Below are 26,808 nucleotides of genomic sequence, written 5' to 3' on the forward strand. Positions count from 1 at the left end.
CTGTGGGTGAGAGTTATGCTCTTATGTGTTGTGTTCACTGGAGACGCGCATTCGGCAACGTCACTGGGCTCCCAACCTTTTTACGGCTCAAAATCATCTGTGTGATTCATTTTATGCATGACAGATAGACAACAGCTAACGGGTTCTGAAGTCAGACTTTCAGATCATTACTGTTCATCTTTGATGAAGTGGCACTTTGTATACTTGGAGTGGCATGCAATTTAAGAAGGAATTAAAGGAAAATTATAATTATTTTTCTAGTTTTTATTCCAATCACTCTTGATAACATGCTACTTGCCATGTTAAACCATGTTATAGTTAAACTGATTGGCATCGGTAGCGCACTGAAATTCTACAACAAAGTTTGTCTATCTGCTGTTTGGGGGGCGCTCAGTGAGTATGGGGTCCGGGGCCCTCTATTAAGGGCTGTCCGGTCTCTATATGATCGGAGCAGGAGCGGTTGTATGTTGGTTATTTGAGGGAAAATCAATAAAAAGAATTTGAAAAAAAAGATCATCTGTGATCTGATGATAGTGTGGTTTATTATAAGCTTTAAATTATTATTTTTTTTTAAAGTCATTGTTTTTTTTCTTTAGACAATGACTACCAACTTGAAGTATTTTCCTGCATACCCTTCATCTGAATATGGCTTCAGAAAAGGAAATAAATAAATAAAATATATTGGGTTGCTTATCAGCCATCTTTTCATACAATCCGCCTTTGCATTAAAGAGTTTTCAGCTGAACCAATTTTTTATAATTTATTATACCTCTTAATCAATCGCAGCACCTTCCAATTTGATTACACAACATCTCTGGCTGCTATGAATGGGGGAAAATGCCAATTTCTCTCATTAAATTATGTTACATTATTTTCCTCACAAGTCTCCATGGTTTTCCTAGCAAGATTTACTCCATTAGTTTACTGGTGGTCCTTCTGAAAATAATTTCAGAAATTAATATATTGAATTGTACAGTATAAATGTCATTTCCACCCTCTTATCCAAAAATGGTCACTTCTGGCTCCATAAAAAAACAAAAAAATCAACTGGGAAATGCCGAGCTCCAGGATTTAAAGAAACACAGAGGGTTTGTCCATTCGCTTACAAACCATCTATACCTCCAACCCTGAGGCTGAGTGGAAGCCACAGAACATTTGCCACTGAACAGTAAACCGAATTCAGCAATAACAGCCAAATAATGATAAGATATGAATGAAAAAAAAGATAAGATGATTTTATAGTTTTATGTATGCGGATGTAATAGAAAAATGATATGAGTCTAAATATGAGGTACAACCGCAGATGGACAGTACCATAGGACATGAGTTAGGTACACCCTTTCTGCTTTCGGAGGATTTATTGTTGTAAGCAGCAGCCTGGTGCTGATAATCAAATCCTCTCGATTAATTGATCATCGCTAGAATGAACACTGCTATAAAAAAGTTTTGGCAGTTTCTCATCTGGAGTATTCAGGTGTATCATAACACAATGTTAAGCAGGATAGAGATCAGGATTGATATTAGAAGAGCATGTTTTGCTTCCTATCAACAAGGGATGGATTGTAAGGTCATTTCCAAACAATAAGAAGTCCAGGCGTTCTGCAGTGAGAAAGTATATTCACAGGCGTAAGACGTTCAGCACAGTTTCCAATCTTGCCAGGAGTGGATATCCAAGAATGTTTACCCTCATGGTAATGCACATAAATGTTATGAAACACCTGGTGCAATTAGAAAAATAACGTTTGAAAGGGTTACACAGATTGACAGAGGACATATCCAACGTGAGACAATGTGGAAGCGTTTGTTTTGGGAGTGGGAGTTTGTTTAAACGTAGCTGACTTCAACACAGTTAAAGAAACCCAAAGCTTACCATATATTGTAGGTCAGTAAAAGTGGTGCCTTTTGATTTATCTTTATTGTTAGTAGTGAACTACAGCAGCCTTATGCATTCTTAGTTACATACACTCTGCAATAGTAAACAGTCAATACTAAAATGTGTTTTTCCTTCAGAGCTGAATAAAATGTCCCACTGTTTATCTGTTGTTGTAGCTGTTCCTACTTTGCTAGAACATTGGAATTTCATCAGCCTATATTTAGCTTCTCACATGAGGACATATCCAACATGAGGCTCAGCTGATTTAGCTTAAGAGGATGGCATGGCTCTGAGCAAGGCAAGAGTCAAGAAGTCAGAAAAGTACAACATCCACAATAGATGATATCTTTTTAGTTAATTTTTTGGAGATTTTCAGCACTTCTATAAAACACAAAAAGAGTTGCGCGCCTTTGTTGGGTTTGGGTTTCAATTGCCATTGCAGGTGCCGCACAGCTCTCGGCCACAGATTAGTGGCTTTGTTTGTTCTTTGCTATTGCATCTCTTGCTTTTATGTAAAACTGTGGATGTATCTGAAGAACAAGTAGCAGAATGCAGTGTGACATGTAACTGATGCTGTGGTTGGGCCACAGTAAATACATAAAAAGAAAAATCAGCAATGGGAAATATGGCAAATGCTCAATATTAAATTTTAGACGAAATTATGTAACTTTGGGATGGGGCTTTGTGATACTGGACAATATTAGAAACATGATTTTATGTCTAAAAGTTTCCAATAGGTCTCCAAAGTATTTAAGACTCTGGTATGCACTGTTGTTTTCTACCATAGTCCCTTTCAATTTGATCATTAAGGGGTGCTAAAGTCTAAAATGACACATTGTGACTCTTGGAAAATCAATTTCATTGATTACATTTGCTTTGGTTACATCCAGACAAGAAACTTTCGGAGAAAGACATTCATATCGGATTGTTGCCTGATTTTATGCAGTAGAGTTCCTACGACTGCAAATCAGAACATCTCTGGGTAAACTTGTAGTCATCCAGGACATGGTAATCCTAAGATCTGAAATAACAAGCAACTTGACCCCTTTCTTTGCTTCTTGAAAACATTTTACTTTGGCTGCTTCGTTTCTGATCTTGAGAAGTGCCAAGAAAAGTCCAACTGCCTTTTATCTACACCTTTAGGATTAATGCAGATGGCAAGTATGGAAGAGTTGTGTTGAATAAATAAGATGCCACATAAATTACAAATAGACTAGTTACATCTTGAAATAAAAAGTTGAATCTTATGGCAATAATTTCATGGCCTTATCATGGTGCTCAGAGTCACTGCAAAGACTTCCCTTTTGGGCTGTTTTGCTGATGCATAACTTCCCAGACTTGTACAGGATCTCTGCATAGAAAGTCTCAGCGACAACACGCACATGGACACACACCATCTGGCTGCAATTGTGCAAAGCGGAAACACACATGTTAGAGTATCATTGTACCAACTGGTGGTGTGTTTTCTTGGATATTCACACAATAGGCTCTATTTGTGTGAAAGTGCCTGCGGCAGCAAACTCTGCCCTCAGAGCAAATCCACAATCTGCATTTAGAGCCTCAAACACCAGTCTGTTGTTTCCTCTTCCCTCATTCATAGATGGAGCTTTGGATAGCAGGTAGTCCCCCCCCCCCCCCCCCCCCCCGAGAGTTGCACAATGGTATGTCACTGGTGAAGTTACAGTTTGGAGCAGAACTGAGAGGATTCTGAGATCCCTTGCAGTCTCCCTGATCGGTGGTTTAGTCTGGGCATGTGGACTCTGTATTTCTTGGGCCTGTACAGACAGACTGTAATTTTTCCTTTGCCTTTGCTGTTTATACTAGAAAAAAGCTTTATACAGAAGTGGACAGTGGTGGCACAGCTCAGCTCTCTGTGTGGGACTCTAGTCGGTAATAATTTTTTAAGGCAGGATTCAGCTATTAAACACTGGTCAGTGGACTGCAAACATGCAGCGCTTGTCTAGTCTTGTTAAGACCTCAACAATTTTACCCTAAAATGATTCACCCATTCATAGATGTATCTACACATGTATCTACACAGTGCTTCTCGGTCAGTACTGTTTTGTTTTTTTTACCCTATACAATGCATTTTCTTCGATCATACGCATAGTTGTGAGGTTAATTGTCTTGCCCAAAGACACTTGTGTAAGATCTCGAATTTGGTAACATAAAGCTCCTCAGACTTACTTTTTTCTCTTTTAATTTTATCCTGTATAATTTTGAGGCAACATGACTGAAAGGCCAATGCAGCATGGTCCAAGAAGGATAACTAGATACGGAAAAAAAAGACATAGGCTTTTCTTAGCCTTGGTTGAAGAGAAGGACAAAGAGATGATTTTTGTTTTTGTTGATGTTGCATTTGATGGACAGATTGGCTGGGTACATGAATACATCAGTCTCAGATATGTCTTCTGTCTTCACTTCCTACCATTTCCCTTTTTTTCTCTTGCTCCATTTGAGCCTACCCCCTCCTTTTTTTTCTCTCTCTCTCTCTGTCCATAGCTGTATATGGCATTAAAAAAGGAAGGTCCACAACTGGACCCTCTGGTCTTGGCTAATGGAAGCAGACTTGTCTCTTTGTGTAAATATTTGCAGAAGGATTATAGATGGTCCTACGCATTGCATTCAAGGTGGAGTCTTGCTCTGCTTTTGGGCCACATTAGGGCAAAGAATGGTGTTGAGGGTGGCTTTGATGTGACATATCAGCTGTGGTCATGCTACATGACATAAAATAATATAATGTGGCTGAATTGGATGAGACATGTAGTGTATTAACAGGTACTGATGATTCTCTCTGTCTGTGGTTTCTCAACAGGCATCAAGCAGTGACCTCCCTGTCAAACATGTAGACACCATGGTGAGTTTCAGCTGTTTTTTATTTTGTTACATTTAGTTTATTCAATGTTCATTCTGATTCTTTGCTTAGATTACCGAAGTGAAGAAGCCCATAAATGTGTTGTTAGTAGTGCTGGCTAAGAGATTAGATGAGGATGCAGAGAAATATCCCTGCAATAAGGTGGTGCTCTTTTCAATAAAACTACATACTTGATACATTCAAGAGCCAAAAAAATATTCGGTATCTATAATTGGGGGTAAAGCTCACTGTTTAGAGGCAGTTTAACTTGATTTATGTATTATAAATCCGGTCTAAGCAACAAAAATATCTCTACGTGTTCTTTGATGGGAATCAAGCCACATTTGTACTACACAGCTGATTAGAACAGAGACAGGCGGGAGTGGTTTAAAGTCTTTCATGCTGTGTTTACATGCACAAAGGTAGTTAAAAGATCAGAGCCATTTCAACTTAGATGATGGAGCAGTGTTGTCGTTTTGGTTAAAGTGGATGAATTTTAAAACAGTGAAACACATGGCCAAAGTCTGCGACAGGTAAACTCCTGTGTGCTGCATGACAATCTCAACCTTTCACTTTGGTTTTTGATGTTGAACACCCGCAGTCCCTGCTCTGGGATGAAAGGCGGCCGCTGGAAGCAAGTTTAGAGGGAAAAAAAACATAAAAATATTCATAGCTTTTATAACATCAGGATCGTTCGTACCTCTCTAAGGGCAGTAGGACCAAATAAGCCGCAATTGTGTCTTTATGGCGGTTTTAAACTGTTGTATTTGTCTCTTTGCAAGCCAATATGCTCTTAGTGGACGTATTGGTTTCAGCTCAGACTCCCCACTTGGTTTTGGGTGGCAATAAATTTAACTCATCCTGTCAAATCAAACTAAAACCTCAGACTAATGACTCTCCTTCCTATGTTTTCATTCAAACACAAACAAAAAACGGAGTGTTTGCTTTGGACTGATGGGTAACTATTTGTCTGTGACAACTTCCTGTTAGATGATTTTGTCTGAGAAAGGAAGGATCAAGTATCCAATTTAGAGTTACTACCCAAAGCCAAGTGCCCACTTTCCCCACAAAGACCAAAAATACACCAGAGTGTGTGTGTGTGTGTGTCTGTGTGTGTCTGTGTGTGTGTGTGTGTGTGTGTGTGTGTGTGTGTGTGTGTGTGTGTGTGTGTGTGTGTGTGTGTGTGTGTGTGTGTGTGTGTGTGTGTGTGTGTGTGTCTGCGGTTGCTTTTATTGGTGTTTTCCTTTATGATGCCTCAGTTTTCTTGCCGTACAGTTTTCTTTTTTTGGTGTACAGAGAAGCACCACTTTGTAACGCACTCCAAAAAACATGCTGGTGATTCATAGGAAACAGTGTTGATCATCTATCCACAATTTGCACCCACACAAAAGTCCATAGTCTGAAGCACGCCCTCACTGTCAGTGTGGGATTAAACTAGTTTATGTTGCACACAAACTGTATGATCACATTTCAGTGGTGTATGCATGTATCACATTGTATATGCATGAGTGTGAGTGCAGCTGTTGCTGCTCGGTGATTTGCTCTGCGGTTGCTCTCTGATGTCAGGCGGGTGTTTGGCTCTGCCTCATCGCCTCAGACCATTGAAGAGCTTGTCTTGTGACTCCATGAGCTTCTCTCACTTCACTGCTTTAGTCGTCTTTTTCTTCTTTCCTCCTATTCATTTCATTTTTTTATTTTCTTGCAATGGAAATTTGACCGCTTCTTGGTTGATCTGGGGCGTTGTTTCCTGACAGATGACCTCCTGTAACATCTTTAGCGTCTTTCATTTGTTATAGAAAGTAAAGCAAATCAAAGGAAACCTATCAAAGGATATAATTGTCAGTTGAATACACTGACGTTTGTCTTGAAATGACTCAAGTCAGCTGATGTGTGTGTGTTTACCGTGTGTGTACCGCTTCTCATCAGTTCCCACATGTTTATCCTAAGAGACCAAAAGGGTTCGCAATTGCAATCCCGATCCGTACACAGATGAGAAAACGACACGGGAGGGAAGGAGGGAGGCAAAAGTTGAACATCAGGGGGAGAGATAAATAGGTTGTAAGCAGAGTGGGAGGGAGGGGGGGGAGGGGGGCCAACACACAGACAGAGAGGGAGAGAAGGGAGAACACGGGTCTCGTCCAGAGGGACGAGAAGAAGAGCGCTGTGGAGGAGCCGGGCCTGAGCCACAGAGGGCCACTGAAGGCATCTGCCCGAAATAGATCCCCTCTTTTTTTTTCCTCCTCCTTCCACTCCTCTGCTGTCAGAGGAAAGGAAGAAGTTTCAGCCAGGACACTTCACTGCTGCACACACAGCAGTCAGACGCAGCAGGAGCTCTCCAGAGATGGACCGAGGAGGGTCTTTAAGGAGGCGGCTCAACTCCCTGAGGGGGGCATGGCGATGGAGTACGGGCTACCTTTTCAGGAAGGTAGGATGCGGCGGATGGATGGATTTAGTCAAACGCAGCTTCTCTTTGCTCATCTGCTCTTTCAGCACTGGTTTTTCTCTTTGTCCCGTAAAAGTTTCTCAAATCCCTCGTAGATTTTTTTTTTTTTTCCACCCCCAGCGTCTTTTGCCCTCCCCTCCTCCCTCCTTAGCTGCCTTGCTCTTTCTCAGATGGTTAATTTGTATGGCCTGCTTGTAAAGTCAACCTCCCCAGATGGTTTTCATCTGGAAGCGGGGTCTGCAGGACCCCCACCCCCCCACAGGGTCCAGGTCCTCCTCTGCCCTCCATACCAGTACATGGTTTTTAGGATGCAGGTTGGGTGTTTCTGAGCTGGAAAACTCACGTGAACACAAAATTAAACGTTTCAGATTTGTACTCTTTTTAGCGTAATTGCTTCTCATTTATTAAGATGCCGAAAATAAAAACCAAGAAGATACGCCGATTATCGTAATCTTCCTCAGTTGAGTGCTCTGGATGCACAGAATCGTGATGCTTCAGCATTTTTTTCAGACAAAAGAACAAGAAACTCTTTGAGCACAGTGAAAGTTATTGTCTTTACTGACCGTGACTTAATTGCAGTGCTTTTATTTAGCCAGATGGTTGTACTTTGACTCAAATCTTTCAGATCGTAAAATCCACTACACACCAGTTCAGACTAATTTGAAGCCAGAACTATGGTTTAACTGTTTTTTGCATCACAAGAGAAATGACAGCTCCTCAGAACTCGATTGCTGCGTCTAGTTTAGGCTGTTGGCATGCACACCAAGTCGTGTGTTGCCGTACGTTTATAGGAATTTCTCTTGCCACTCGTGCACTGGAGGATGTTTGGAGCTCTTGAGTGGTTATTTCAAGTAATTTGTGCCTTTTTCTTCCTCTTGACACTGACGCAGTACCACTCAGCGAGGACGGTGCATGTCCTTCGTCTGTCTCTGAACCCTCTCTTTTGGGGGTTGTTTCTTCCTCATTCATCTCTGTCCCCCTCTGGCAACTCATTGCACTTTATAGCTCCACACAACATGCTGAAACAATTAGGCAAAAGTGCAGACAGAAATTGAGCAGGGGGGTTGTTTTGTGTCACCTCAGCCGGGCAACAGTCCCATGTGAACAGTTGGGTGTGGGATGGAGCAAAGACACGGAATGCGGAATATCTCAAAATAAACGGGTTGTGCTGGCAGCACGCCACATCCTTCAACATGTTTGTTTTTGTGCCCATGAGAGTGCACCCATACAGTTTCCCTTTGCTGAAGCTAATATCTGTGATGCCTCACAACATGTTGAGACTTCTTGTGAGTTTTGGAAACCTACTCTTTTTAAAACACAAATATGGTTTTGAGATATTTGAATAGTTTAAAAGAACCATGAAGACACATTGAGACTCCTCTTCTGCTACAGCCCTGAGAGTGGCATCAGTGAGTGTGATATTACAGAAGTTATGCATCATTTGTATTGTTTTCTGCTCCCAGATACCGTGAAAGATGCCTGAAGTGGGATTTTCTCTAAACGGCTTTTACTTGGGGCGTATTATAATGACATAGTCGCTTACGTAAAATATCTTAAACATTTTCATGTAGGGCTTTTAAGAATGAATTGGATCCAAATTGAAATCACAGTTTCAAATAGTAACTAAGTAAATAAACAAATCACTAGGACTCCACTACACTGTTTATTATGCAGCATGACAGATGAAGGTGTAAAATGTAGCCACTCACTGGTTTTACAATCACAACGTCTAGACACATACAAGTGGGGGAAGCGTACAATTTCATTATGGTCTTCAAAGAGATGGCCATCGTTCAACCCAACAGCACAGTTGAAACACTGGTCCCAAAGAACATCAGTTATCAGAACTATATCTATTTTAGTTACTGTTTCAAAATCTCATGCAGAATCTATGAAAAAAAATGATGCAGAGCGAAGCAGCATTGTCCTTCTGCCTGTAGACTGAGAGCTGTCAGGTATGAGGAGGTGTCAGTCACAGATTTATTTCAGCCACTTTACATTTGTTGACAGCGCCACTTCCAGCGTGAGTTTATAAGGTAACTTTTCTGCTGTAAACATACAGCTACGGCTCTAGAAACTGAATGTCTGATTTTTTTTAAAAGACAGGTGTAAAGACAAACGGATCAGACCATTTCCCCTGGATCTCCGGTTTTACCAGTGTTTTTGATTAAAAACCATTTTTGTTTTACATTTATTTTCTGGTTTATAGTATGACACGTTCGCTTTTTTTTTCCATAGGATAAAGGAGATCCTAAACTGGAGCTAAACTGACCTATTTTACATCTTCCCAGTAGTATAAGAGCAAATCATTAACCTCATCAAAACTCCTCTCATCGCCTTCAAACTGATTAAGAAATAGTGTTACACCCAAATATGAGTGCATTAAGCCAAACTAAAGATTAGATCAACTTTTCCACAAATAGCAACAGATTTTGCTTTTTTAGTTCATTCAGATGAATGCATGATTTGGGGATGATAAAGAAGGTACCAGAAACCACTTTTGTCCATAAGAAAAAAAAACAAAGGTAAATGTGGTTTTACTTGAAAAAGTATTTTTAGTTGTATTTTACTGCTATTTACATAGTTACAGTAGCACATCGCTTCCCCCTTCAAGGAAGCTTTTCACTCCACTTTTTAAATGATCAAATATTACATATTTAATTGGTGAATGGCTGCTATTTAATTGATTATTTTTGACTGTTATTTTTTCTGTTTTGACCGATTAGCTGACCCTTTCCTTCAGGATGCTGCTATCAGATGTGTTGCTCTTAATCAATCAAAAACAAAATCTGTGTTCTTCACTCGCAGTCACAAAGTGAAACTAAAAATTATTATTATTTTTTTTATGTTTTCTGTTAGTCATAGTTAAGCATTGCCCTGCTCTTATGCTTTATAGACTTTCATGACCTTTGTGGTGAAGTTAGGAAAGTTATTTGCAGATTAATTTCTGGTCATGCAGAACTTTACATAGCGGTACATTGCTTTTCTTTTAAGTATTAAAGGTATGGTAAGGGATTTCTGTATCCAGCAACATCTGCAACAAAACATCAACACATGGAGAGCTAAGTCCTTAGCACCCCCACCACCCCCTCTCCCTCAGTGCTCCCAGTGCTGCCTTCTATCTTACTTGGCGTACAAAAGTGCAAACTCTCGCTCTACCAATGATTGGCTGGAGCAACATTTGTTTTGTTTTGTTTTTTGTTTTTTTCTTTTCTATAGTTCACAAAAATGGCAACTAAGGAGGTAAGGAGATACTGAATGTGCCAAAAAAAAAGGGTTCTGGATTAGAGATAACATTTTGATGACAGGGAAATAGATGTGAATATCGAATAGGCCGGCAGAGTAGATATTGCCATATCGATATTTTTGCCAAAATGACAATATGATATTTTGCATAAAAAAATGGTTTCAAAATCAACTTAGACTATTATTGCTTGGAGTGATGCTGTATTGTTGTGTACTTCCCCTCAGCCAATGATTTTTTTTTTATAAACATGTATTATCACGGGCACTGGTAGTGCAGCCGTCTCACAGCAAGAGGGTCCTGGGTTCAATTCCCGCCGGGGACGCTGTGGGCGCTGAAGTGCGTGTTAGTTCCCCCATGACTTCAGCGCCCACACCCTGGGTGGGGTTGGCGAAAGGGCCTTTCTGTGTGGAGTTTGCATGTTCTCCCCGTGTTCCTTTGGGTAGCTAATGTGAGTTACCCTCACAAAAACATGCAACAGTCCTGGGCTATACAATGCCCCCTCTGGCCAGCCGGGGCGCCAGATGGGGTGGGGAGGATCTGGCCGGAATAACGTGATCCTTCCACGCGCTACGTCCGGCCAGAGAAGCCCCACCCTGTCTGGTGTAAAGAAGCGGCCTGATCACTCCTCAGGTTAAAGGAGCTTGAGGCCGGATTGTGGCAAGATTTATGAAGAAAATCCGTATACATTTTAAGTTTTCTAGTAATAATGTCAGATGAAGCGTTCCAAACCAAAAAGAATGAGCCCTCTAGTGTATCTCTCCTTTGCCTTGAACAGGCTGTGTGCTGCAAAATGTGCTGCAATTCGGTCCCGAATTTCCCGCGCTGTCCTGCGGATGTGACGTCACATGACGCTGCATGCGCGTTCTCCCCGTTCTCCCGTGCCGGCTTCACTGTTGGCTGCAGTACCCCCAACGGCCGTCGTGGTGAAGGGTGGCGCTAGAGAGTCTAATTTCTTAAAAGGAGCCTCAAGCTCCTTTAAGGAGGAGACCTGAGCTCAGTGCAGGGCCCTCCCGGGGTTGGTAGAGGGGAGGAATATCCAGGACTGTCACTTAGGTGGAGCACTGGGTGGTGTAAATGGGGAAAAAAAATCGGGGATAAAAAATATAAAAAAACAAAACATGTATTATCATTCGGCTGCTCATTGGATCAATAAAGCTGAATATAAAAGAAAAGAACTGACCCACAGACACGTTCAGTGGGCAGAGCAGCCGGATGCTCATCCTGGTTATCCAGTCAGTCTGACCTAATGTATTTTGATAGATGACACCCCCTCATGTGTTCATGTGACCCAGGCACCACAGGAGAGTGAGAAAGTTCGCATGAACTCTGAACCACCCCATCCTCGAACTAGTGAGGGGAGGCGAGGCCTGCTGGACCCAAACACAGTCATACTTACCAGACATACTTGTTCTACAAGAACCTCTGACTTTTGCTGGATGAAAGTGTCATGTCAGCCTGTGCTGAAGTAGTATTAGACTGCCTTTCAAGCTGCATGGTTTATCTGCAGGTGTGTGAGAGACCTCCTAATAAAGTGGGAAACTGTTTGGAATTTGGATCTCAAAGAGACGATTCCTTGCAAATGACTTACAATGAGTTACATACATCAGGCTCATTTCAGTGTTATTGAAAACTGCTGTGTCAAAGTGCATTATGTCAAAAACAATCGTCCTACACCATCTTCTCCAAATCAGGAGTTTTCTAGAATTGTTGCTACCTTTATCTATTCACTTCTCAAACCATGTTGAGGAAATGCTTCTACATGAAGATCTTTTTCTGTGTCATTTGCAGGGTTCGACAAAATCCTCAAAGAGCGTGGACTCACGGCGCAGACCATCAAGGTAGAGTCTTTCCTCATCCTCTGTTTTCAGTTCTCTCCTGTTTCCTTATCCGTCTTTTCCTATTCCTCCTTTTCCATAAAAGGCTTCATTTGCCTTATTGGTCATTACCAGAAGGATAATGAAGAAGGTAAAGCGAATGTTAATGTCAGCTTTAAACATCCTCAGTCACACACTTGATATGCAAAGAATTTGAACAATGAACAGTTGAAGAGTAATGTGATATTTGCCGATTTAACCAGGGGGAATCGGCAAAACAACGTGCCTCTCGGTTGAACTGGACCTCTCGCTGTTTTGTTGGACAAAAAGATATTTGGTGTCAACCCCTTTTAACCCCATCCTTAATGAGTCACAGATGTTGTCAGTTGTATAATTAATGTGCAAAAATGTGACACAACAGCCCATGTTGATGTACTCTGCAGAGCTTGGATGACAGTTTGACGGCTGCAAATTAATGTGATGATAAGAAGTAATGAAAACAATTCAACACATTATAGATCCATACTTTTAACAGCATATACAGAGAATGTTTGAATTCATGGATGTGATGATTAGCTTATAAATGATTTATATTCACGTAAGTGGACTTTAACCTCTTGGAAACCAAAAAAAAAAGAAAGAAAGGATACTGTTGCAACAAGTGGAATGAGCAGGAACAACTCTAAACAAAATGGACAAACTTGGAGCAACGAGGAGCTAAAATGTATCATAAATATTTGGTCTTCAAGCACGTTCATGTCCCCGGTCAGGTTGAGAGCTATTCCACATCCAATGTTGAAAGATCAATTTGAACACCAAATGAACTAAGACTTTCTACCTGCATACAATATTAAAGGTGTAATTTTCTGCTTTTCTGCAAGAACCAAGCAAAGTATATCAGAACAAACTTAAGGTATATATTTGGGGAATTTAGTAACTGGGGTTTTTTGTGAAAAACAGGTTTTTTCTTGCTTTAACATATATAAAGTGGTCTCCCCTCAGCCTGCCAACTCAGAGAAAGAGGAAAGCAACCAAATTCTGCAGTGTCTGTACAGCCGCCCGGATGATCCATCCAGTGTGATGTGGATCTACGAGCCGTTCAGATTTGCATCGGTTGGCCTCCGATGCGTGAAACCACGCCCACAACTAACTCCGCCGGCCGGAGCTTCCACCATTTTTTCGTAGCGGTGTATCGCATCATTCAGGCAGCCAATCAGCACAAAGCCTCATTGTCATAGCCTCCCCGCCCACTCAGAATCCCTCATAGATAAGGAGGTTAGAGAATGAGAAGATAAAGACATGGCTCAGAGGCTGAATTTCTAATTTATTTAGCAAAAAAAATCAAAAGCCTGTTTTTTAAGACATTCAAGGCCTGTTTAAAATAGGTATTAGATGACATAATAGGTCCCCTTTTAAGTGGTGCATACATGTAGCATATATATTTTCATACTCTCAAAAGTAGTGCAACTGTCAAATTTCCACAACTCTCTTTAAATATATATTTTGGAGCTAACGCATCACACATGAACTGAATGGTTCCCCAGACGCACTTCACTACAACCAAGGAGAAAAATCATCCTCCAGTTAAGTGTTTTTCTCCCCAACTGTTGACCCCTGGGAAGCTCTGGCAGCTTGATTTACAATATTTGCACTAACACAACACTTTTATTATGCGTCGGATGAAAGTGATGTTAGAACCACCTGACAAATGCGAGATAAACAGTCACATTTTAGCCCCGCTTTCGCTCTCCAAACACTCCACGGATGTTGTTTGCTTATCATGGCTATCGCGTGTTTGGTGTAGAGCAGGTGTTTGAGTGGACTGGTTGCAGTTTATAAGATCTTATTGCAGTTTTGTGTCACTAAATTGCACACCCCAATCTTCTAACCATATTTACTTAAAGGAGACATACTGTATTATGTCCTTTTATAAAAAGAAAAAAAAAAGTTGACACTTTCCTGAGCTCATGCTTTGGTGAAAATACCTCTGAAATATAGAAAAAAAGCAACTCTTTAAAACATATGTACAGTTCTGTTCATAGCAGCTGGTTTTAGAGGGTGGGGTTACACAGTTGACTTGACTCCACCCATCTCCTTTGTTGGGAATGCATCTTTTGAGCTTCCTGCTTTATGCTGCCCATTTCAGTGAGTGCAGAATGATGTGAGGCTGGAAAACCTGGATGATTTTAATCCTAACCGAGTTTGGGATGTCAAAAAACCTTGTTTATCTGGAGTTTACAGATGTTTCGGTCTCAGTCAACCCCAGATTAAGTTCCAGTATAAGTGCAGAAAAAGTAATTTCTTAATAATACTTTAATAAACTGAACAGTACAGAAACAGTTAAGTCAATCCAAGTACTTAGTCTGAACTGTCAAAAAATATTAATTTTTAGCTGAGTGTAACAAGTCAAATGCAAAGCTGGTATAATTGACTGCATTAAGTATTTTAACCAAAAGAAAGTAGTCTTTGAGTCTGACTTTTATTAACTAAACGTGTCTGGCAGAATTTCTTTGAGGCCTCATGTCTCGGGTTTCCTGGTGAAACATTCATTTTCCACAGCTTGTCCAAATGAGATCACCGCAGTGCTTTAATTAAGCGTGTGAAGATAACACGTCAAATGCGATATGCCTAAAAGGAGCAATCGCTTTATCTCTTCAACTGATGAGAAGCTGGTTGGCACTGGGCCAGCCAGCAGATGCTGGTGGATCTGGAAACCAACCAAACCACAATTCTGTATAGAGCCTGACGAAAGGCAAAGAGGCGAAAGGCTTTTATATGCAGGCAAGACAAAGAAATATTAAAAGAAAAAAAAAATACCAAGAAAGAATGAAGAGTTGGAAAGAATGAGAGGAGGAGATGTAAGAAAAATAAATATAAAAAAAAAACAACATCCTTTGTTGGAACACTAGAGACGTGCCACATCTCAATTTGTCCTCTATATCTAAAATGATGAATAATTTCCAGTAAGCACAATTTGAGTGGGTCCAGATGTATACCCAGGGCAGGTTACAGTACTGGTACAGTAAAGCTGGAGTGATCCTCTCTCCCAGACATATGAGGAGTCCCCTCAGGGCCCACTCACAGCTGACAAATGTGGGAAATATGCTGCAGTCTGCGTCCAGACGTCCCTTCTTAACCTCCTCCTCATTCTCCACATTTAGTCAGTACGCTGACTTCACCTCTTTATGATCTCTGTTGACATTGTCAGCAGAGGTAAAAGTCTGAAAAAGCCACTTGGCCGGCGTCCTTAAAACGATATGTTACACAAAAATGAAAAGCCTGTTGTTACTTTTTGACAGAAAGAGAACGATCTTGAAAGAAAAGCGAAAGAGGTTTGGGAGAAGTTATCAATTCACTGCCAAGAGCTGGATATCACTCTCTGAGACCTGCAGTAAATATAAGGTGTCAGTGAGGATCACCTTAATTTGCAGTAAAAAAAAGAAATGTGAGGAATTGGCAACACATCGTATATAGAAAATAAAACATTCTTAAAGCAAAAGGGTGCATTTTGTTTTACTTTACACTGATTTTTGTGACATCAAATCAGTCCCACGTGACCAGTTTTTAATGCAGTTTGGAGATCTTATACTTGAAGGCAGATTGGAAACCTATTGGAATCAAGTGCTGTCATTTCTGGTTGTGGTATTCAAACGACATGGTGCACCATAAACTATCAACCCCATATTAGGATAGTTGCTCCTTGGAAATGTTCAGAGAAAAAGTTCTGAAATTGAGTTTTCAATGTTACGGGTATTTGCAATAAGTATGCAGCCACGTAGTTACATTCTTTGGCTTGAAATGAGTGACTCTCTGAATGTGGAATGACGTAAATTAAAGTACAGACTAAGTTGAAACATTTTCCTATTAAGACGTATCTTGTGACATCCACGAGAGATATTTAATGCTCTGTATTTATTCATGTGAAGGAATCATGAGACAATGAAGTGATTTCTATTACCATTCCCACGTCGAGAATGTGTAAAACAGATGAACTTAATTGTCTTGGGTTTCTATGCAGGAGTGTGAGTCTGCTGCAGGCCTTGGAGGAGAACTACGAGCTGGACTTGATCTATATCACGGAGAGGATCATCTCCGTCTCCTTCCCCAGCGGTGTGGAGGAACAGAGCTACGCCGCCAACCTGAGGGAGGTCGCCTCCATGCTGCGCTCCAAACACGCCCACAACTACCTGGTACGGTTTCAGAATAAAGGCACTCTCACTCATAGAAAATAAAGTAATTAACGCTTTGCAGATTCCAACCACATGACAGAATGTTTCCGTAACATCTGCATACATCTGTCAGTATTCATATGAAACTGTTATTTACAACATTTGTCGGTGACTGGAAAATGCCAGACGCTGTAATTTTGTTTGATTTGAGCCATTGCTCTGGCTATTTTTGAACCTGAACAGTAGTCGCTTGTGCTTCAATTTAAGGGGGTGCCCAACAACACAGCACCTACTGTGTATTTATGCAGTGCAGTACATTATCCAAACTAGATTGCTGCGACACACCCTCAGCGAGTGTCAAAGATTAGGCATTAGCTCAACCATGTTTGTCCAAACATGGTTAGCAACCATAGCTACACATGGCTGTTCTCTAACACCCTGGTGACGTCCATGTACGTTATTTAAATATGAAAAGTCAGGCCAAAACACAAGTAAAGGGTGGAGCATTGGACTAAACCGTGTACTTATTAGCTCTAATATTAGCCATTAGCGTGAACTGCTGATTGCTTACATCATGTAGCAACAAAGAAAGGCCAACTGTGGGATTATCAATAGTAAACAACATTATAATATTGAATTATGGCACTGTTTTATAAAAGCCTAGTTTAAGACTCATCCACCGTGTGTTAGCAATTGTAACACCCGTGTCAGATGCTACTGTTAACTATTAATAGGCGCATAGTTTGAGTTAAAATGCTGGAAGCTAACCTCCTTTTAAAAAGCAGAAGGAGGCATTAAACTTGTTTTCCTCTCTTAAGAAAATTGCGAACTAGATCCGATTGATTTTTACATTCACAACTGGTTTATTTTAGTGCCTTTTTAGTGTGATAAATCAAATCGCTCAAACCGAGCTAATGTGTTGCAGCAATAGCTCTAGCTTTATTTTATATTAATGGATTGGAGTGATTATATTATATAATTAGGGGCAAGGCTCTTGATAGCTTCAGAGTTTGGTTTTAGCATTGATGACAAAATACAATAGACAATTTGTGGGATTGATAGTCTTGCTATCTTTCTTTTCAAAAGTGAATATGATTTTCAGTTCTTGTAGCGGCATTCAAAGCCTGTAGATAATATAACCTTAAAGAATGATCAACGCTCTAAATTTGCATGTGAAGTAATGGCGTTTTGTTATTACCTCCTTACCTTAAGCTCTTCAACCTCAGTGAGAAGCGTTATGATATCAGCCAACTTAATCCAAAGGTAAGCCATGACCAATTTCTCCTCTGTCCTTTTTTCACATAAATTGTATGACCACTAGTCTGAACGCCAACATCTTGTCTCATTTCTCAGGTCTTGGACTTTGGTTGGCCTGACCATCATGCTCCTGCCCTGGACAGAATCTGCAGCATCTGCAAAGCCATGGACACGTGGCTGAGTGCGGACAGCCACAATGTGGTGGTGATACACAACAAGGTGAGACTGAAAGTAAACAGAGCACTGCGAGAATGGAGCAAGTGTTTCCAGGCAGTAGGTAGTGCTCTCCGGCTCCTCAGGAGATTCACTTCCTTGGAGGCTGCAGCTGTTTCTGTGCGCTCGTTCCTGAAATGATGTCATTCCTCGCTGAAAACACTGACATTTGGGAGAGTTTATGTTCTCAAGTCCATCTTTTTTTTTGCATTTTTTGGTTCGGTTTCTGTTCAGTGAGGGTTAGGAAAGCAAGATTTGCTGTACTGAGGCACAAGAGTCCTCCTGCCTGCCTGCTTAAGTTTATCTACCCTTTTACCTTTGACAGAGTCATAAAATCTTGGTTGACCAATATTTCCCTAAGAATTCTTGCATCACATTAAACTCTTTATAGCAAGCTGGTTACATTCGGCTCCAAAGTGGGCTAAGACTGTAAAAGCTGATGTCAGAACCTAATATCCAGTCATTTTCACATCGGCCATAATGTGTTTCCAGTTTTGCAACATAATAATTAGCCACAGGATCCTAAAGTCTCATTCCAGCATGTTCTCACAGGGAGGTTACAAACAAGTCGGCTGCCATAACAACTGCCATTGTTTTTTCTGCAAGTTGAGTAACACGGATGATGAGAGCTTTCAAGCGGCGCTGGTCACTAAGGAAGCAGACCATGTTGGGTTTCTACATATCAACAAATCATTCCCACCACGCTGTTAAAGCAGCTAAGATATTTATAATATGGAACACACTCATTCACCACAGTGTTTGAGAATGTGGAGATGTTTAAAAATCCTGCTGGAACGCTAGCTTTGGCTTTATGGGGCCATTTTTTAACAACATAAAAATGACAGGCATTGTCACATATCTACAGTAATGTTCAGCTTTTTAGATCAGAGTACTGATCTAATCTAATTCTACAGACAGCTACCAGCTCAATTATCATGTGGAGTGGTATTCTGATGTATTTGTTTCTTTGAAAGGTCAGTTTTCTCCGTTTATACTCGGAGCTAATCTAATTTAGTCTGTGATGAAATCGGGTCATACCCAGAAGATTTTCCTTACATGTAGTTGAAACCTTGAAGATTCCTGGAAGTCTGACCAAAATTCAAGGGATATAATTAAAATTTTCAGCTGATTTTTAACTCTCCGATATAAAGTAAATATATGGTGGATTATCAGGGCCATCTTGTGGGAAAAAAAGAACAGAAAGCATTAAAATAGTATTGTAATTGTATAAGTCTGAAGTCATACTATTGCAAGAATACCATTATAATTATACCAGGTAACACAAGTTGCCAATCCACCAAAAGATGCACATTTCTGTATTTGTTATTGGTGTGGATATCCTATTTTTGATACATATTGCAACTTTATATTCCTAACGTTTGGGTAGGAGATGTTTTTTCTGAAGCATTTTCTTTGTGTATATCTTGACAGACTGACAGGGCTGTAAAAACACCAACTCATTGTGGGTGACCCTAGGACAATCATTTCACTATTGGCTCCTCTGTCAAACTCTATTTCTTCAGTGAACAGCACATCAGAAGCAAGACCTGGAGGAAATGTTTGTTTTAATTGCTTGTTTTCAAAATCTCACTGGTTTTTCATTCAATTTTCAAATACAGCTTCTAAATAGGCCTTGGGAAACCCCATTGCATTGTGGGTTGTGGTGGCTGCGATGTTAGCTGTGGAAGAACAGTGTAATGAACAAGTGACGACAAACGCTGATAGTAATGAAAGCATTCAACTTCAGCTTAACTTCAACTTTTATTTATTTATATAGCACTTTTCATGCAAGTAAACAGTATATATTCATATAGTCGGCCTTTGACTGACTTAATATTGACATTTTCGCAAAACATTGATGCACAAATACCGTACTATTTTTTGTGCCTCACTAAAAGGTTACTGCACTATATGTGTGTGTGTTCTGTTGGTTGGAGCTGTTGCTCACGTGTTAATGCTAAGGTAGCTATGAGGCTGCCTGACAGCATCAGCAGGCAGCAGAACAAACACCCAGAGGGCTTTTTCATCTTGGCTGGGGACTTTAACCACACCAATTTAAAGACGACTGTGCTCCCCAGATTCTATAAGAATGTGGACATTAAAACCAGGAAGGGCAGAGCACTAGACCAGGTCTACACCAGTATTCCTGGAGCCTACAAAGCATGCCCTTCACCTCACCTTGGACATTTAGACCACCTTTCTCTGTTCCTTCTACCTGCCTACAAGCCCCTCATCTACAGGTCTAAGCCACAGTACAAGACCATGCAGTGCTGGACTGAGTCCCTGCAGGATGGCTTTAAGGACACTGCATGGGAGCTCTTTGAGGAACCAGACATTGAGCTCCATACCTCCTCCGTACTGTCATACATCAGTTTCTGCATGGACCAGAGGTGGAAAAAGTACAAAAATATTGTACTTAAGTAAAAGTACAAATTTTCTGCTTGAAAATTACTTAAGTAAAAGTAAAAAGTACCCATTAAGAAAATTACTTAAGTAAAAGTATAAAAGTACCTCAACTTAAATATAATAAAGTACAAAAAGTACATGGGTTAAAATGTACTTAAGTACAAAAGTAAAAAGTACAAAGTACAAAGTACAAAGTACAAAATTCAAAGTACAAAATTATTTTCAAAAGGATTGCAAAGAAATGAAGAATCCAAGAATTTGCTTACAACTCTAAATAATGGTGATATTATTCTGACCCCTTTAGCGTTTGTTTCTATTACCCCATTTTAATTTCTCCCTTTGCTCATCACTGCTGCTGTACCCCATTGGCCCCGCTGACAGGTCCACCCCCAGCCTGTAGTATGCAGTGACAACATTAAGCAACCCCAGCTGATAAAGGATGAGACTTTTGAACTTTTAAATGCCAAAACCACCTTAGAAGGGGTGGAATCAAAGAATGGTGCGCATGGACACGCGTCGGCTGCCGCTCAAGGCTGATTTATGGTTCCGCGTTACACCAACGCAGGGCCCGTACCCTACGGCGAGGCTCTGCGTCGATTTAACGCGGAACCATAATTCAGGCTTCAGTCCTCCTCGGTACTCGACGCGACGGCGGTTCCTCCGGCCTTCCGGCCCGCCTCTGCGGCGCAACTCTCCCGGGAGCTGCGGCTCCTTCTCGGTATATTCACGCGCCCCCCTTCCTTCCCGTCCGCCTCATGGTTCCGCGTTAAATCGACGCACACCTTACGCCGTAGGCTCCGGCGTACAGTGTGCGTCGCCGCGTACCCTATGCTGTAGCTCTGCGCCGGTGTAACGCGGAACCATAAATCAGCCCCCGCTGTGCTGTTCTTTAATTTGTAGCGAGTAACGACGTGTCCAATTTTAAATGTAACAGATTAAAAGTACGATTATTTCCTTGAAAATGTAACGAAGTAAAAGTACAGAAAAATGAAAGTATCAATAAAAGTACAAATTCTCAAAAATCTTACTTAAGTAAAATAACGAAGTACTTGTAGTTCGTTACTTTACACCACTGGCATGGACAATGTCATTAAAAGGAAACAGGTGAAAAAAATTCCCCAATCAATACCAGGGAGGGTGCTGAAGTCACGTGCCCATCAGCTTGCTGCTGTATTCACCACCATCTTCAACCGCTCACTACAGCAAGCCACAGTCCCCACCTGCCTGAAAACCGCCACCCTAATTCCTGTGCCCCAATCCTCTGCTATCACAGGGTTGAATGATTACCGGCCCGTGGCCTTGATACCAGTAATCATGAAATGTATGGAGAGACTGGTGTTGCAGCATTCAATTCAATTCAATTCAAGGTCCAACAGCTCCACAGATGACGCCCTCTCCATCGCCCTCTACTCTGCTCTCAGCCACATTGAGAGCCCCAGGACATACGTCAGGATGCTGTTTGTTGACTTCAGCTCGGCATTCAATTTCATCAGCCCCAGCCGACTGGTCAACGAACTGCAGCTTGGAACCTCCCTTTGTCTGTGGATCAAGGACTCCTGACTAACAGACCCCAGCATGTCAGGGTGGGGCACCTCCACATCCTCCACCATCCTCCTCAACACTGCTGTTTCCCAGGGCTGTGTCCTCAGTCCAGTCCTGTACACACTATGCACCCACAACTGCGTAGCCATCCACGGATCCAACACCCTTCATCAAATTTGCTGACGACACAACCATTGTTGGACTGATCAGCAATGATGATGATGCACCATACAGGGAGGAGGTTCAAGCACTGGCTGCCTGGTGCAGCGACAACCACCTCAACCTCAACACCAAGAAGACGAAAGAAACCATCGACGACTTCAGGAGAACAAGGACCACACTGCACTCAAGCCTGAGTATCAACGGGGAAGAAGTGGAGGAGGTCAGAAACTCCAAGTTTCTTGGCCTGTTCATCTCAGAGGACCTGGGCTGGACTGTGAACACCATCCACATTATTAAAAAGGCCCAGCAACGTCTCTTCTTCCTGAGAACGCTGAGGAAGAACAAACTCCCTCCACCTCTGCTCTACCGCTGCACAATAGAGAGTGGCCTGACCTACGGATGCACAGTGTGGTATGCCAGCTGCACTGCATCTGAGAAGAAACAACTGCAGCGGGTCATCAAGACTGCTCAGTGGATCATTGGCTCTGGAAGAGATCCATTCCAACCGTCTCCTCTGAAGGGCCAAAAAGATCTGAGAAGACCCCGCTCATCCAGGACACTCTCTTTTCTTCAGCCTCCCCTCTGGTAGACTCAGAGTTCTGAGAGCCGCACTGACCGGCTGAAGAACAGCTTCTTCCCCACACTCTGAAGAGACTGCTACAGGACTCATAACACCAGCCTTTATGGAAATAATTAATTTCATTGTACTTTATTTTTTGCTGTTTGGGATTCTGACTGTGAATGTAGCTGCTGTCCCTGAAGGATGCTGCCAAGCGAAATTTTGTTGTATAGTGTGCAATGATAATAAAGCTTCTCATCTTATCTAATGGGTTTACTCCGGTTGCCCTACATTTATTTAATTAAAATCATTTTAATAAGTTAAATATATATATTTGTTTAAATCTTTGTCTGATTGTTCAAATTGTTTGATATACTTTGGTTAAACATTTAAATATTCACAAACTTATGCAGGTGATAAGCCCCGTACACGGAGACAAGTGGAAAGGGACAAATGGATTTAGGTGGGAAGGTGTGTCTTTCCGCATAATTAAACAATCCCCCATTTTCTAGCAACATCTACATTTTTTAACAAGCAAAAAAAAAAATGTTGCCACATGTACTTCTTGCTGATTTTTTGTTTATCGGTATCTTCGTCTAACATTAAAAAAAAAAACATTTTTTGGGGCAATGTTTGACCGGGCAATGTTGTTTCTGGCCCTGAACATGACTGACGTCTACTGACGTCTACTGCTACCAGATCCGGTAGCAGATCTGACCCATTTACGCTACCGATCACAGAAAACTCAATTAGATCAAAATGATAGTCTCTATTCTTAGCTATTTATATAATCCACATTTTAGTATTTTATGTAATCCTGTCATTTACCCCTTTTTTTTCTTACTTTATGTGACAACTTCTTTCTTATTAACATTGTCAATGGCCTCTTGTGTGCTTTACTATATATTTTACAACCAAATAAACGTGTAATTAAAAAAACGTGATTAAAAACAAGCCACCTATTAACTTGACAACTTAACAAACAATTCAACGTGGAGTGCTATATGCAAATTAATGACAAACTGGATCACTCACTCATTTTACAAGTAAAGGATGGAAAATGTATTAAAATTGTTTTCCTGTGGAAAGATCTTGTAACTGCAGATGAAAGGTATCACAAGGACTAAAGTCACTTTATGAATCTGACACATTTTGAAAAGAATAATAAAAACACTGACTAAATGTGAAGCACTCACTATAGGGAGGCTGCTTCTTCCCTTTCAAGAAAGGAAAGATGACAATGTGCTTCTCCAGATCCACGACAAAAGGGGAAAAAGGACAGGGACTGACCCAAACTATTTTATTACAACTTGTCTCAAATTTTATATTGTAATATCAAGCCTTTCTATACGTTCGAAATCCAAACTTAATTCTCATATTACAGGTTTTTTCCCCATTAACTATGACTCGATTCTGCGAATAAGACTTATTTTGTCATCACAACGCTGCAACTTCATTCTTGTAATATTACAACTCTGCTCTTGAAGTATTAAAATATTTCCTCCTCTTAAGGTGGATCTAAAACTCTGTGGTACTGACTCAGTTTCCCCAGTACATGCCTTTTTCCCTTTTTGAGATTAAAACTCATGATGTCCCTGTTATACTCTGCTTTTCCCTTTTTCAGCATTCAGTATTGGTTCCTTACTAGTTCCATGTGTTTATTGAATAACAAAACAAACCTCTGGAGTATCCCTTTAACAGAAGACTATATTACTTCTTATATTTCTGGTAATACCACATATTTGTTTACATTTGGATGACAGATTTATGTTTTACAAATGCCATAACAAAGCCAGTGTTTAAATGACTTTAGGATAATAAAAATCAGGGCTGCTCTTTGCATGACTGACCATCACCTGTGGAAGATAACACGCTTTGCTTCCTCTTGCTTGATTGATGTGTTTTCAGGGCAACCGGGGCAGAACTGGAGTGGTGGTGGCAGCCTACATGCATTACAGCAACATATCTGCCAGGTAGGGCGTGAATCATAGCAGGAGTTAGATAAGTTGCATGAGGAGCTCTAGATCCATCACAAGAGTTATGTAATAATATGCTTATTTAGAAGCACAGTTACTTCATTTTACTAACCCCAAAGTGCTTCACAACCAAGCAGGGACATAAAACTGGAGAACAGCACTTGTATGCTTCAAATAAAAGCTCTTGATATGATAATTATGAGCTGAAAGCAGGGAGTTAGCTCTAATGGTCACTTTATCATAAGATTCAGATTATAAGTGAACTCTTTTTTTGGGCTTGGTTTCAGATTGGGAGCAAATAGAATGACATTCGGTTACAAAAACAATCAAAGGAGCGCATGACTCCTTGTTTTTGGAAAAGCACTGTTTGGTTGTAAAAAAAAAACAGGCAAACAGAGCCTCACTTCTCTATAATTTTTTTTTAATCAATCCCCTTTTTCCACAGGCCAACATAAAGCTGGCCTGAAATGCCTTTTAAAAAACAAAAAACATAAAAACATTTGACAAAATGTAATAAATGTACAGTGAAGTTGGTGTGTTAATACCTCTGAACTCTGACTCTTCCAGCTACTAGACTTGCAAGTTTACACAGTTTTTCATACACAAACCCATACAAAAAAGAGATTGCATTGCACTGAAATTGACAACTCTCTGTTCGTGCCTTGGTCTCAGGTTCATGTAGTTGAATTAATTTTGTGCCTTTTTTAAGCAGTTATATCCGCTTCTCCAGCACTTTCAGCAGGCATGTTTTCAGATGCTAGAGATGAAATGAGCAACTTACCCTGTTGGATTTTCCTTTGGTCACATTTATTATCAGACTCTTTGAGAATTTCCTCATTACAGGACAAATACATTAATACATTGTCTTATCTTGCACACACAGAATACTGTATTCTTTAATCTTTATTTCTTTAACTAGTAAAATAATGTTTAAATGTGTATTTCAGTTTTGTGTGCTCTTACCAAACCTTTCTGTTCGAATGCAGCGCTGACCAGGCTCTGGACAGGTTTGCCATGAAGCGGTTCTATGAAGACAAAGTGCTTCCTGTGGGCCAGCCATCTCAGAAACGGTCCGTGTCTTGTCTTACTGTATCTTGTTTCTAGTTTGACTCCACAGTGAACTCTTGAACTGAAACAATTTGATGGTGCATTAACTGAATTTATGTCCTCCTGTGGGGCGGTAGAGTCAGTTTTCTTCACTGTCACTATACCAGGTACAACACAATTATATGTGACTCCTCTTCAAGGAAGGAGAATATAAAGCTATAGGCTCAAATATAAATAGAATGAATATCAATAACTGTCTTATTTACAGTTCTACAGTATATAATAGATTGAAGGATGATAGTCTTGGTGAAAACAATGTCCTTCAACCCACTGGTTCTGGAACCTGTTGTTGTGAAATGTTTGCCAGATGGTAGTGTTTCAAGCGGCAAGCTTCTAGGTTGTGTGATGTCCTTGTGAGTAATCTACCAGTTTACTGTCTGCTTCTAAATTAGGTATTGAGTTCAGGGAGCTCCAGCTTGATGATGTGCTGGGCTGCCTTCACCCCTGGGTGCAGGTTGTTGTACCGAAGAAGCGTCACATTAATGTGCCATACAGTAATGCTGTTTATAAAGATGCACTCAATAAAAGTGACCTTCAGTGCTCCAAAGAGCGAGGCTTTTTTCTCAGCTTTGTTAGAAAGAAAAGCATTTGTTTTCCTTTTTTGGACCAAGTAACCAGCTGTTGGATGCCCCTTGGCTAGCATCAAGTAAATGATCTCATCCATTGTTTTAAAGGAGGTGAGAACACAGTTTTTGTTCTTACATCACCTCATGCCTGTGTGCTGTATCTCATCACTCACTACGTTTGCATAATCTGAAAACTTTCCTAGCCTGGTGGAAGTTTAGATGGTGTTGCAGTCATTGAGAAATAAAGATGGGTGGGCTCACCACACACCTCTGCTGGATATGTTCCAGAAAGAGTTCTCATCTATTCTGCTCTGCTCTGTCAGTTGGAGAGTCTATTATAGTTTATTCTAATGCGAAACTTAGATTCACAATGTCCAGTTTGATTATCGGTTTGTGCAAAACATGTGGATATAACTGGCCAATGTCTACAAATGGTAATTTCATAGCTGTTGGTGAGTTAGTTCCAAGTGAAGGAGCCTTTAGGACAAGAAGTGAAAACAAGAACACTAGTTGCCTTCTGTTGGAAACTTCTAGGATTACTGTCACCTGGATGACAGTGATTTAGGGATATATTTGCTGTTTGATCCTGCGGTCACCTTCGGTCGCGCAAAACACGAGGA

At 40.8% G+C, this 26,808-nt stretch overlaps 1 protein-coding gene across 5 annotated transcripts in view; it reads left to right on the forward strand.

The window, feature by feature from the left end:
• Positions 1-26,808, forward strand: part of tns1b (tensin 1b) — a 202,965-nt gene that overhangs the window by 132,149 nt on the left and 44,008 nt on the right. For 4 of the 5 annotated variants that reach the window (XM_061723873.1, XM_061723874.1, XM_061723872.1 and 1 more), the window contains 7 exons: positions 4,689-4,730; positions 12,206-12,255; positions 16,250-16,421; positions 17,613-17,663; positions 17,754-17,876; positions 24,448-24,512; positions 25,502-25,585. In XM_061723873.1, coding sequence (XP_061579857.1) covers positions 4,689-4,730; positions 12,206-12,255; positions 16,250-16,421; positions 17,613-17,663; positions 17,754-17,876; positions 24,448-24,512; positions 25,502-25,585 — 587 coding nt within the window. Of the gene's footprint in view, positions 1-4,688; positions 4,731-7,053; positions 7,153-12,205; positions 12,256-16,249; positions 16,422-17,612; positions 17,664-17,753; positions 17,877-24,447; positions 24,513-25,501; positions 25,586-26,808 lie in introns of those variants that run through there. The other variant, XM_061723876.1, reaches the window with a different exon arrangement.

The sequence above is a fragment of the Cololabis saira genome, chromosome 6 (genome assembly GCF_033807715.1).
Source record: "Cololabis saira isolate AMF1-May2022 chromosome 6, fColSai1.1, whole genome shotgun sequence".
Classification (NCBI taxonomy): Eukaryota; Metazoa; Chordata; class Actinopteri; order Beloniformes; family Belonidae; genus Cololabis; species Cololabis saira.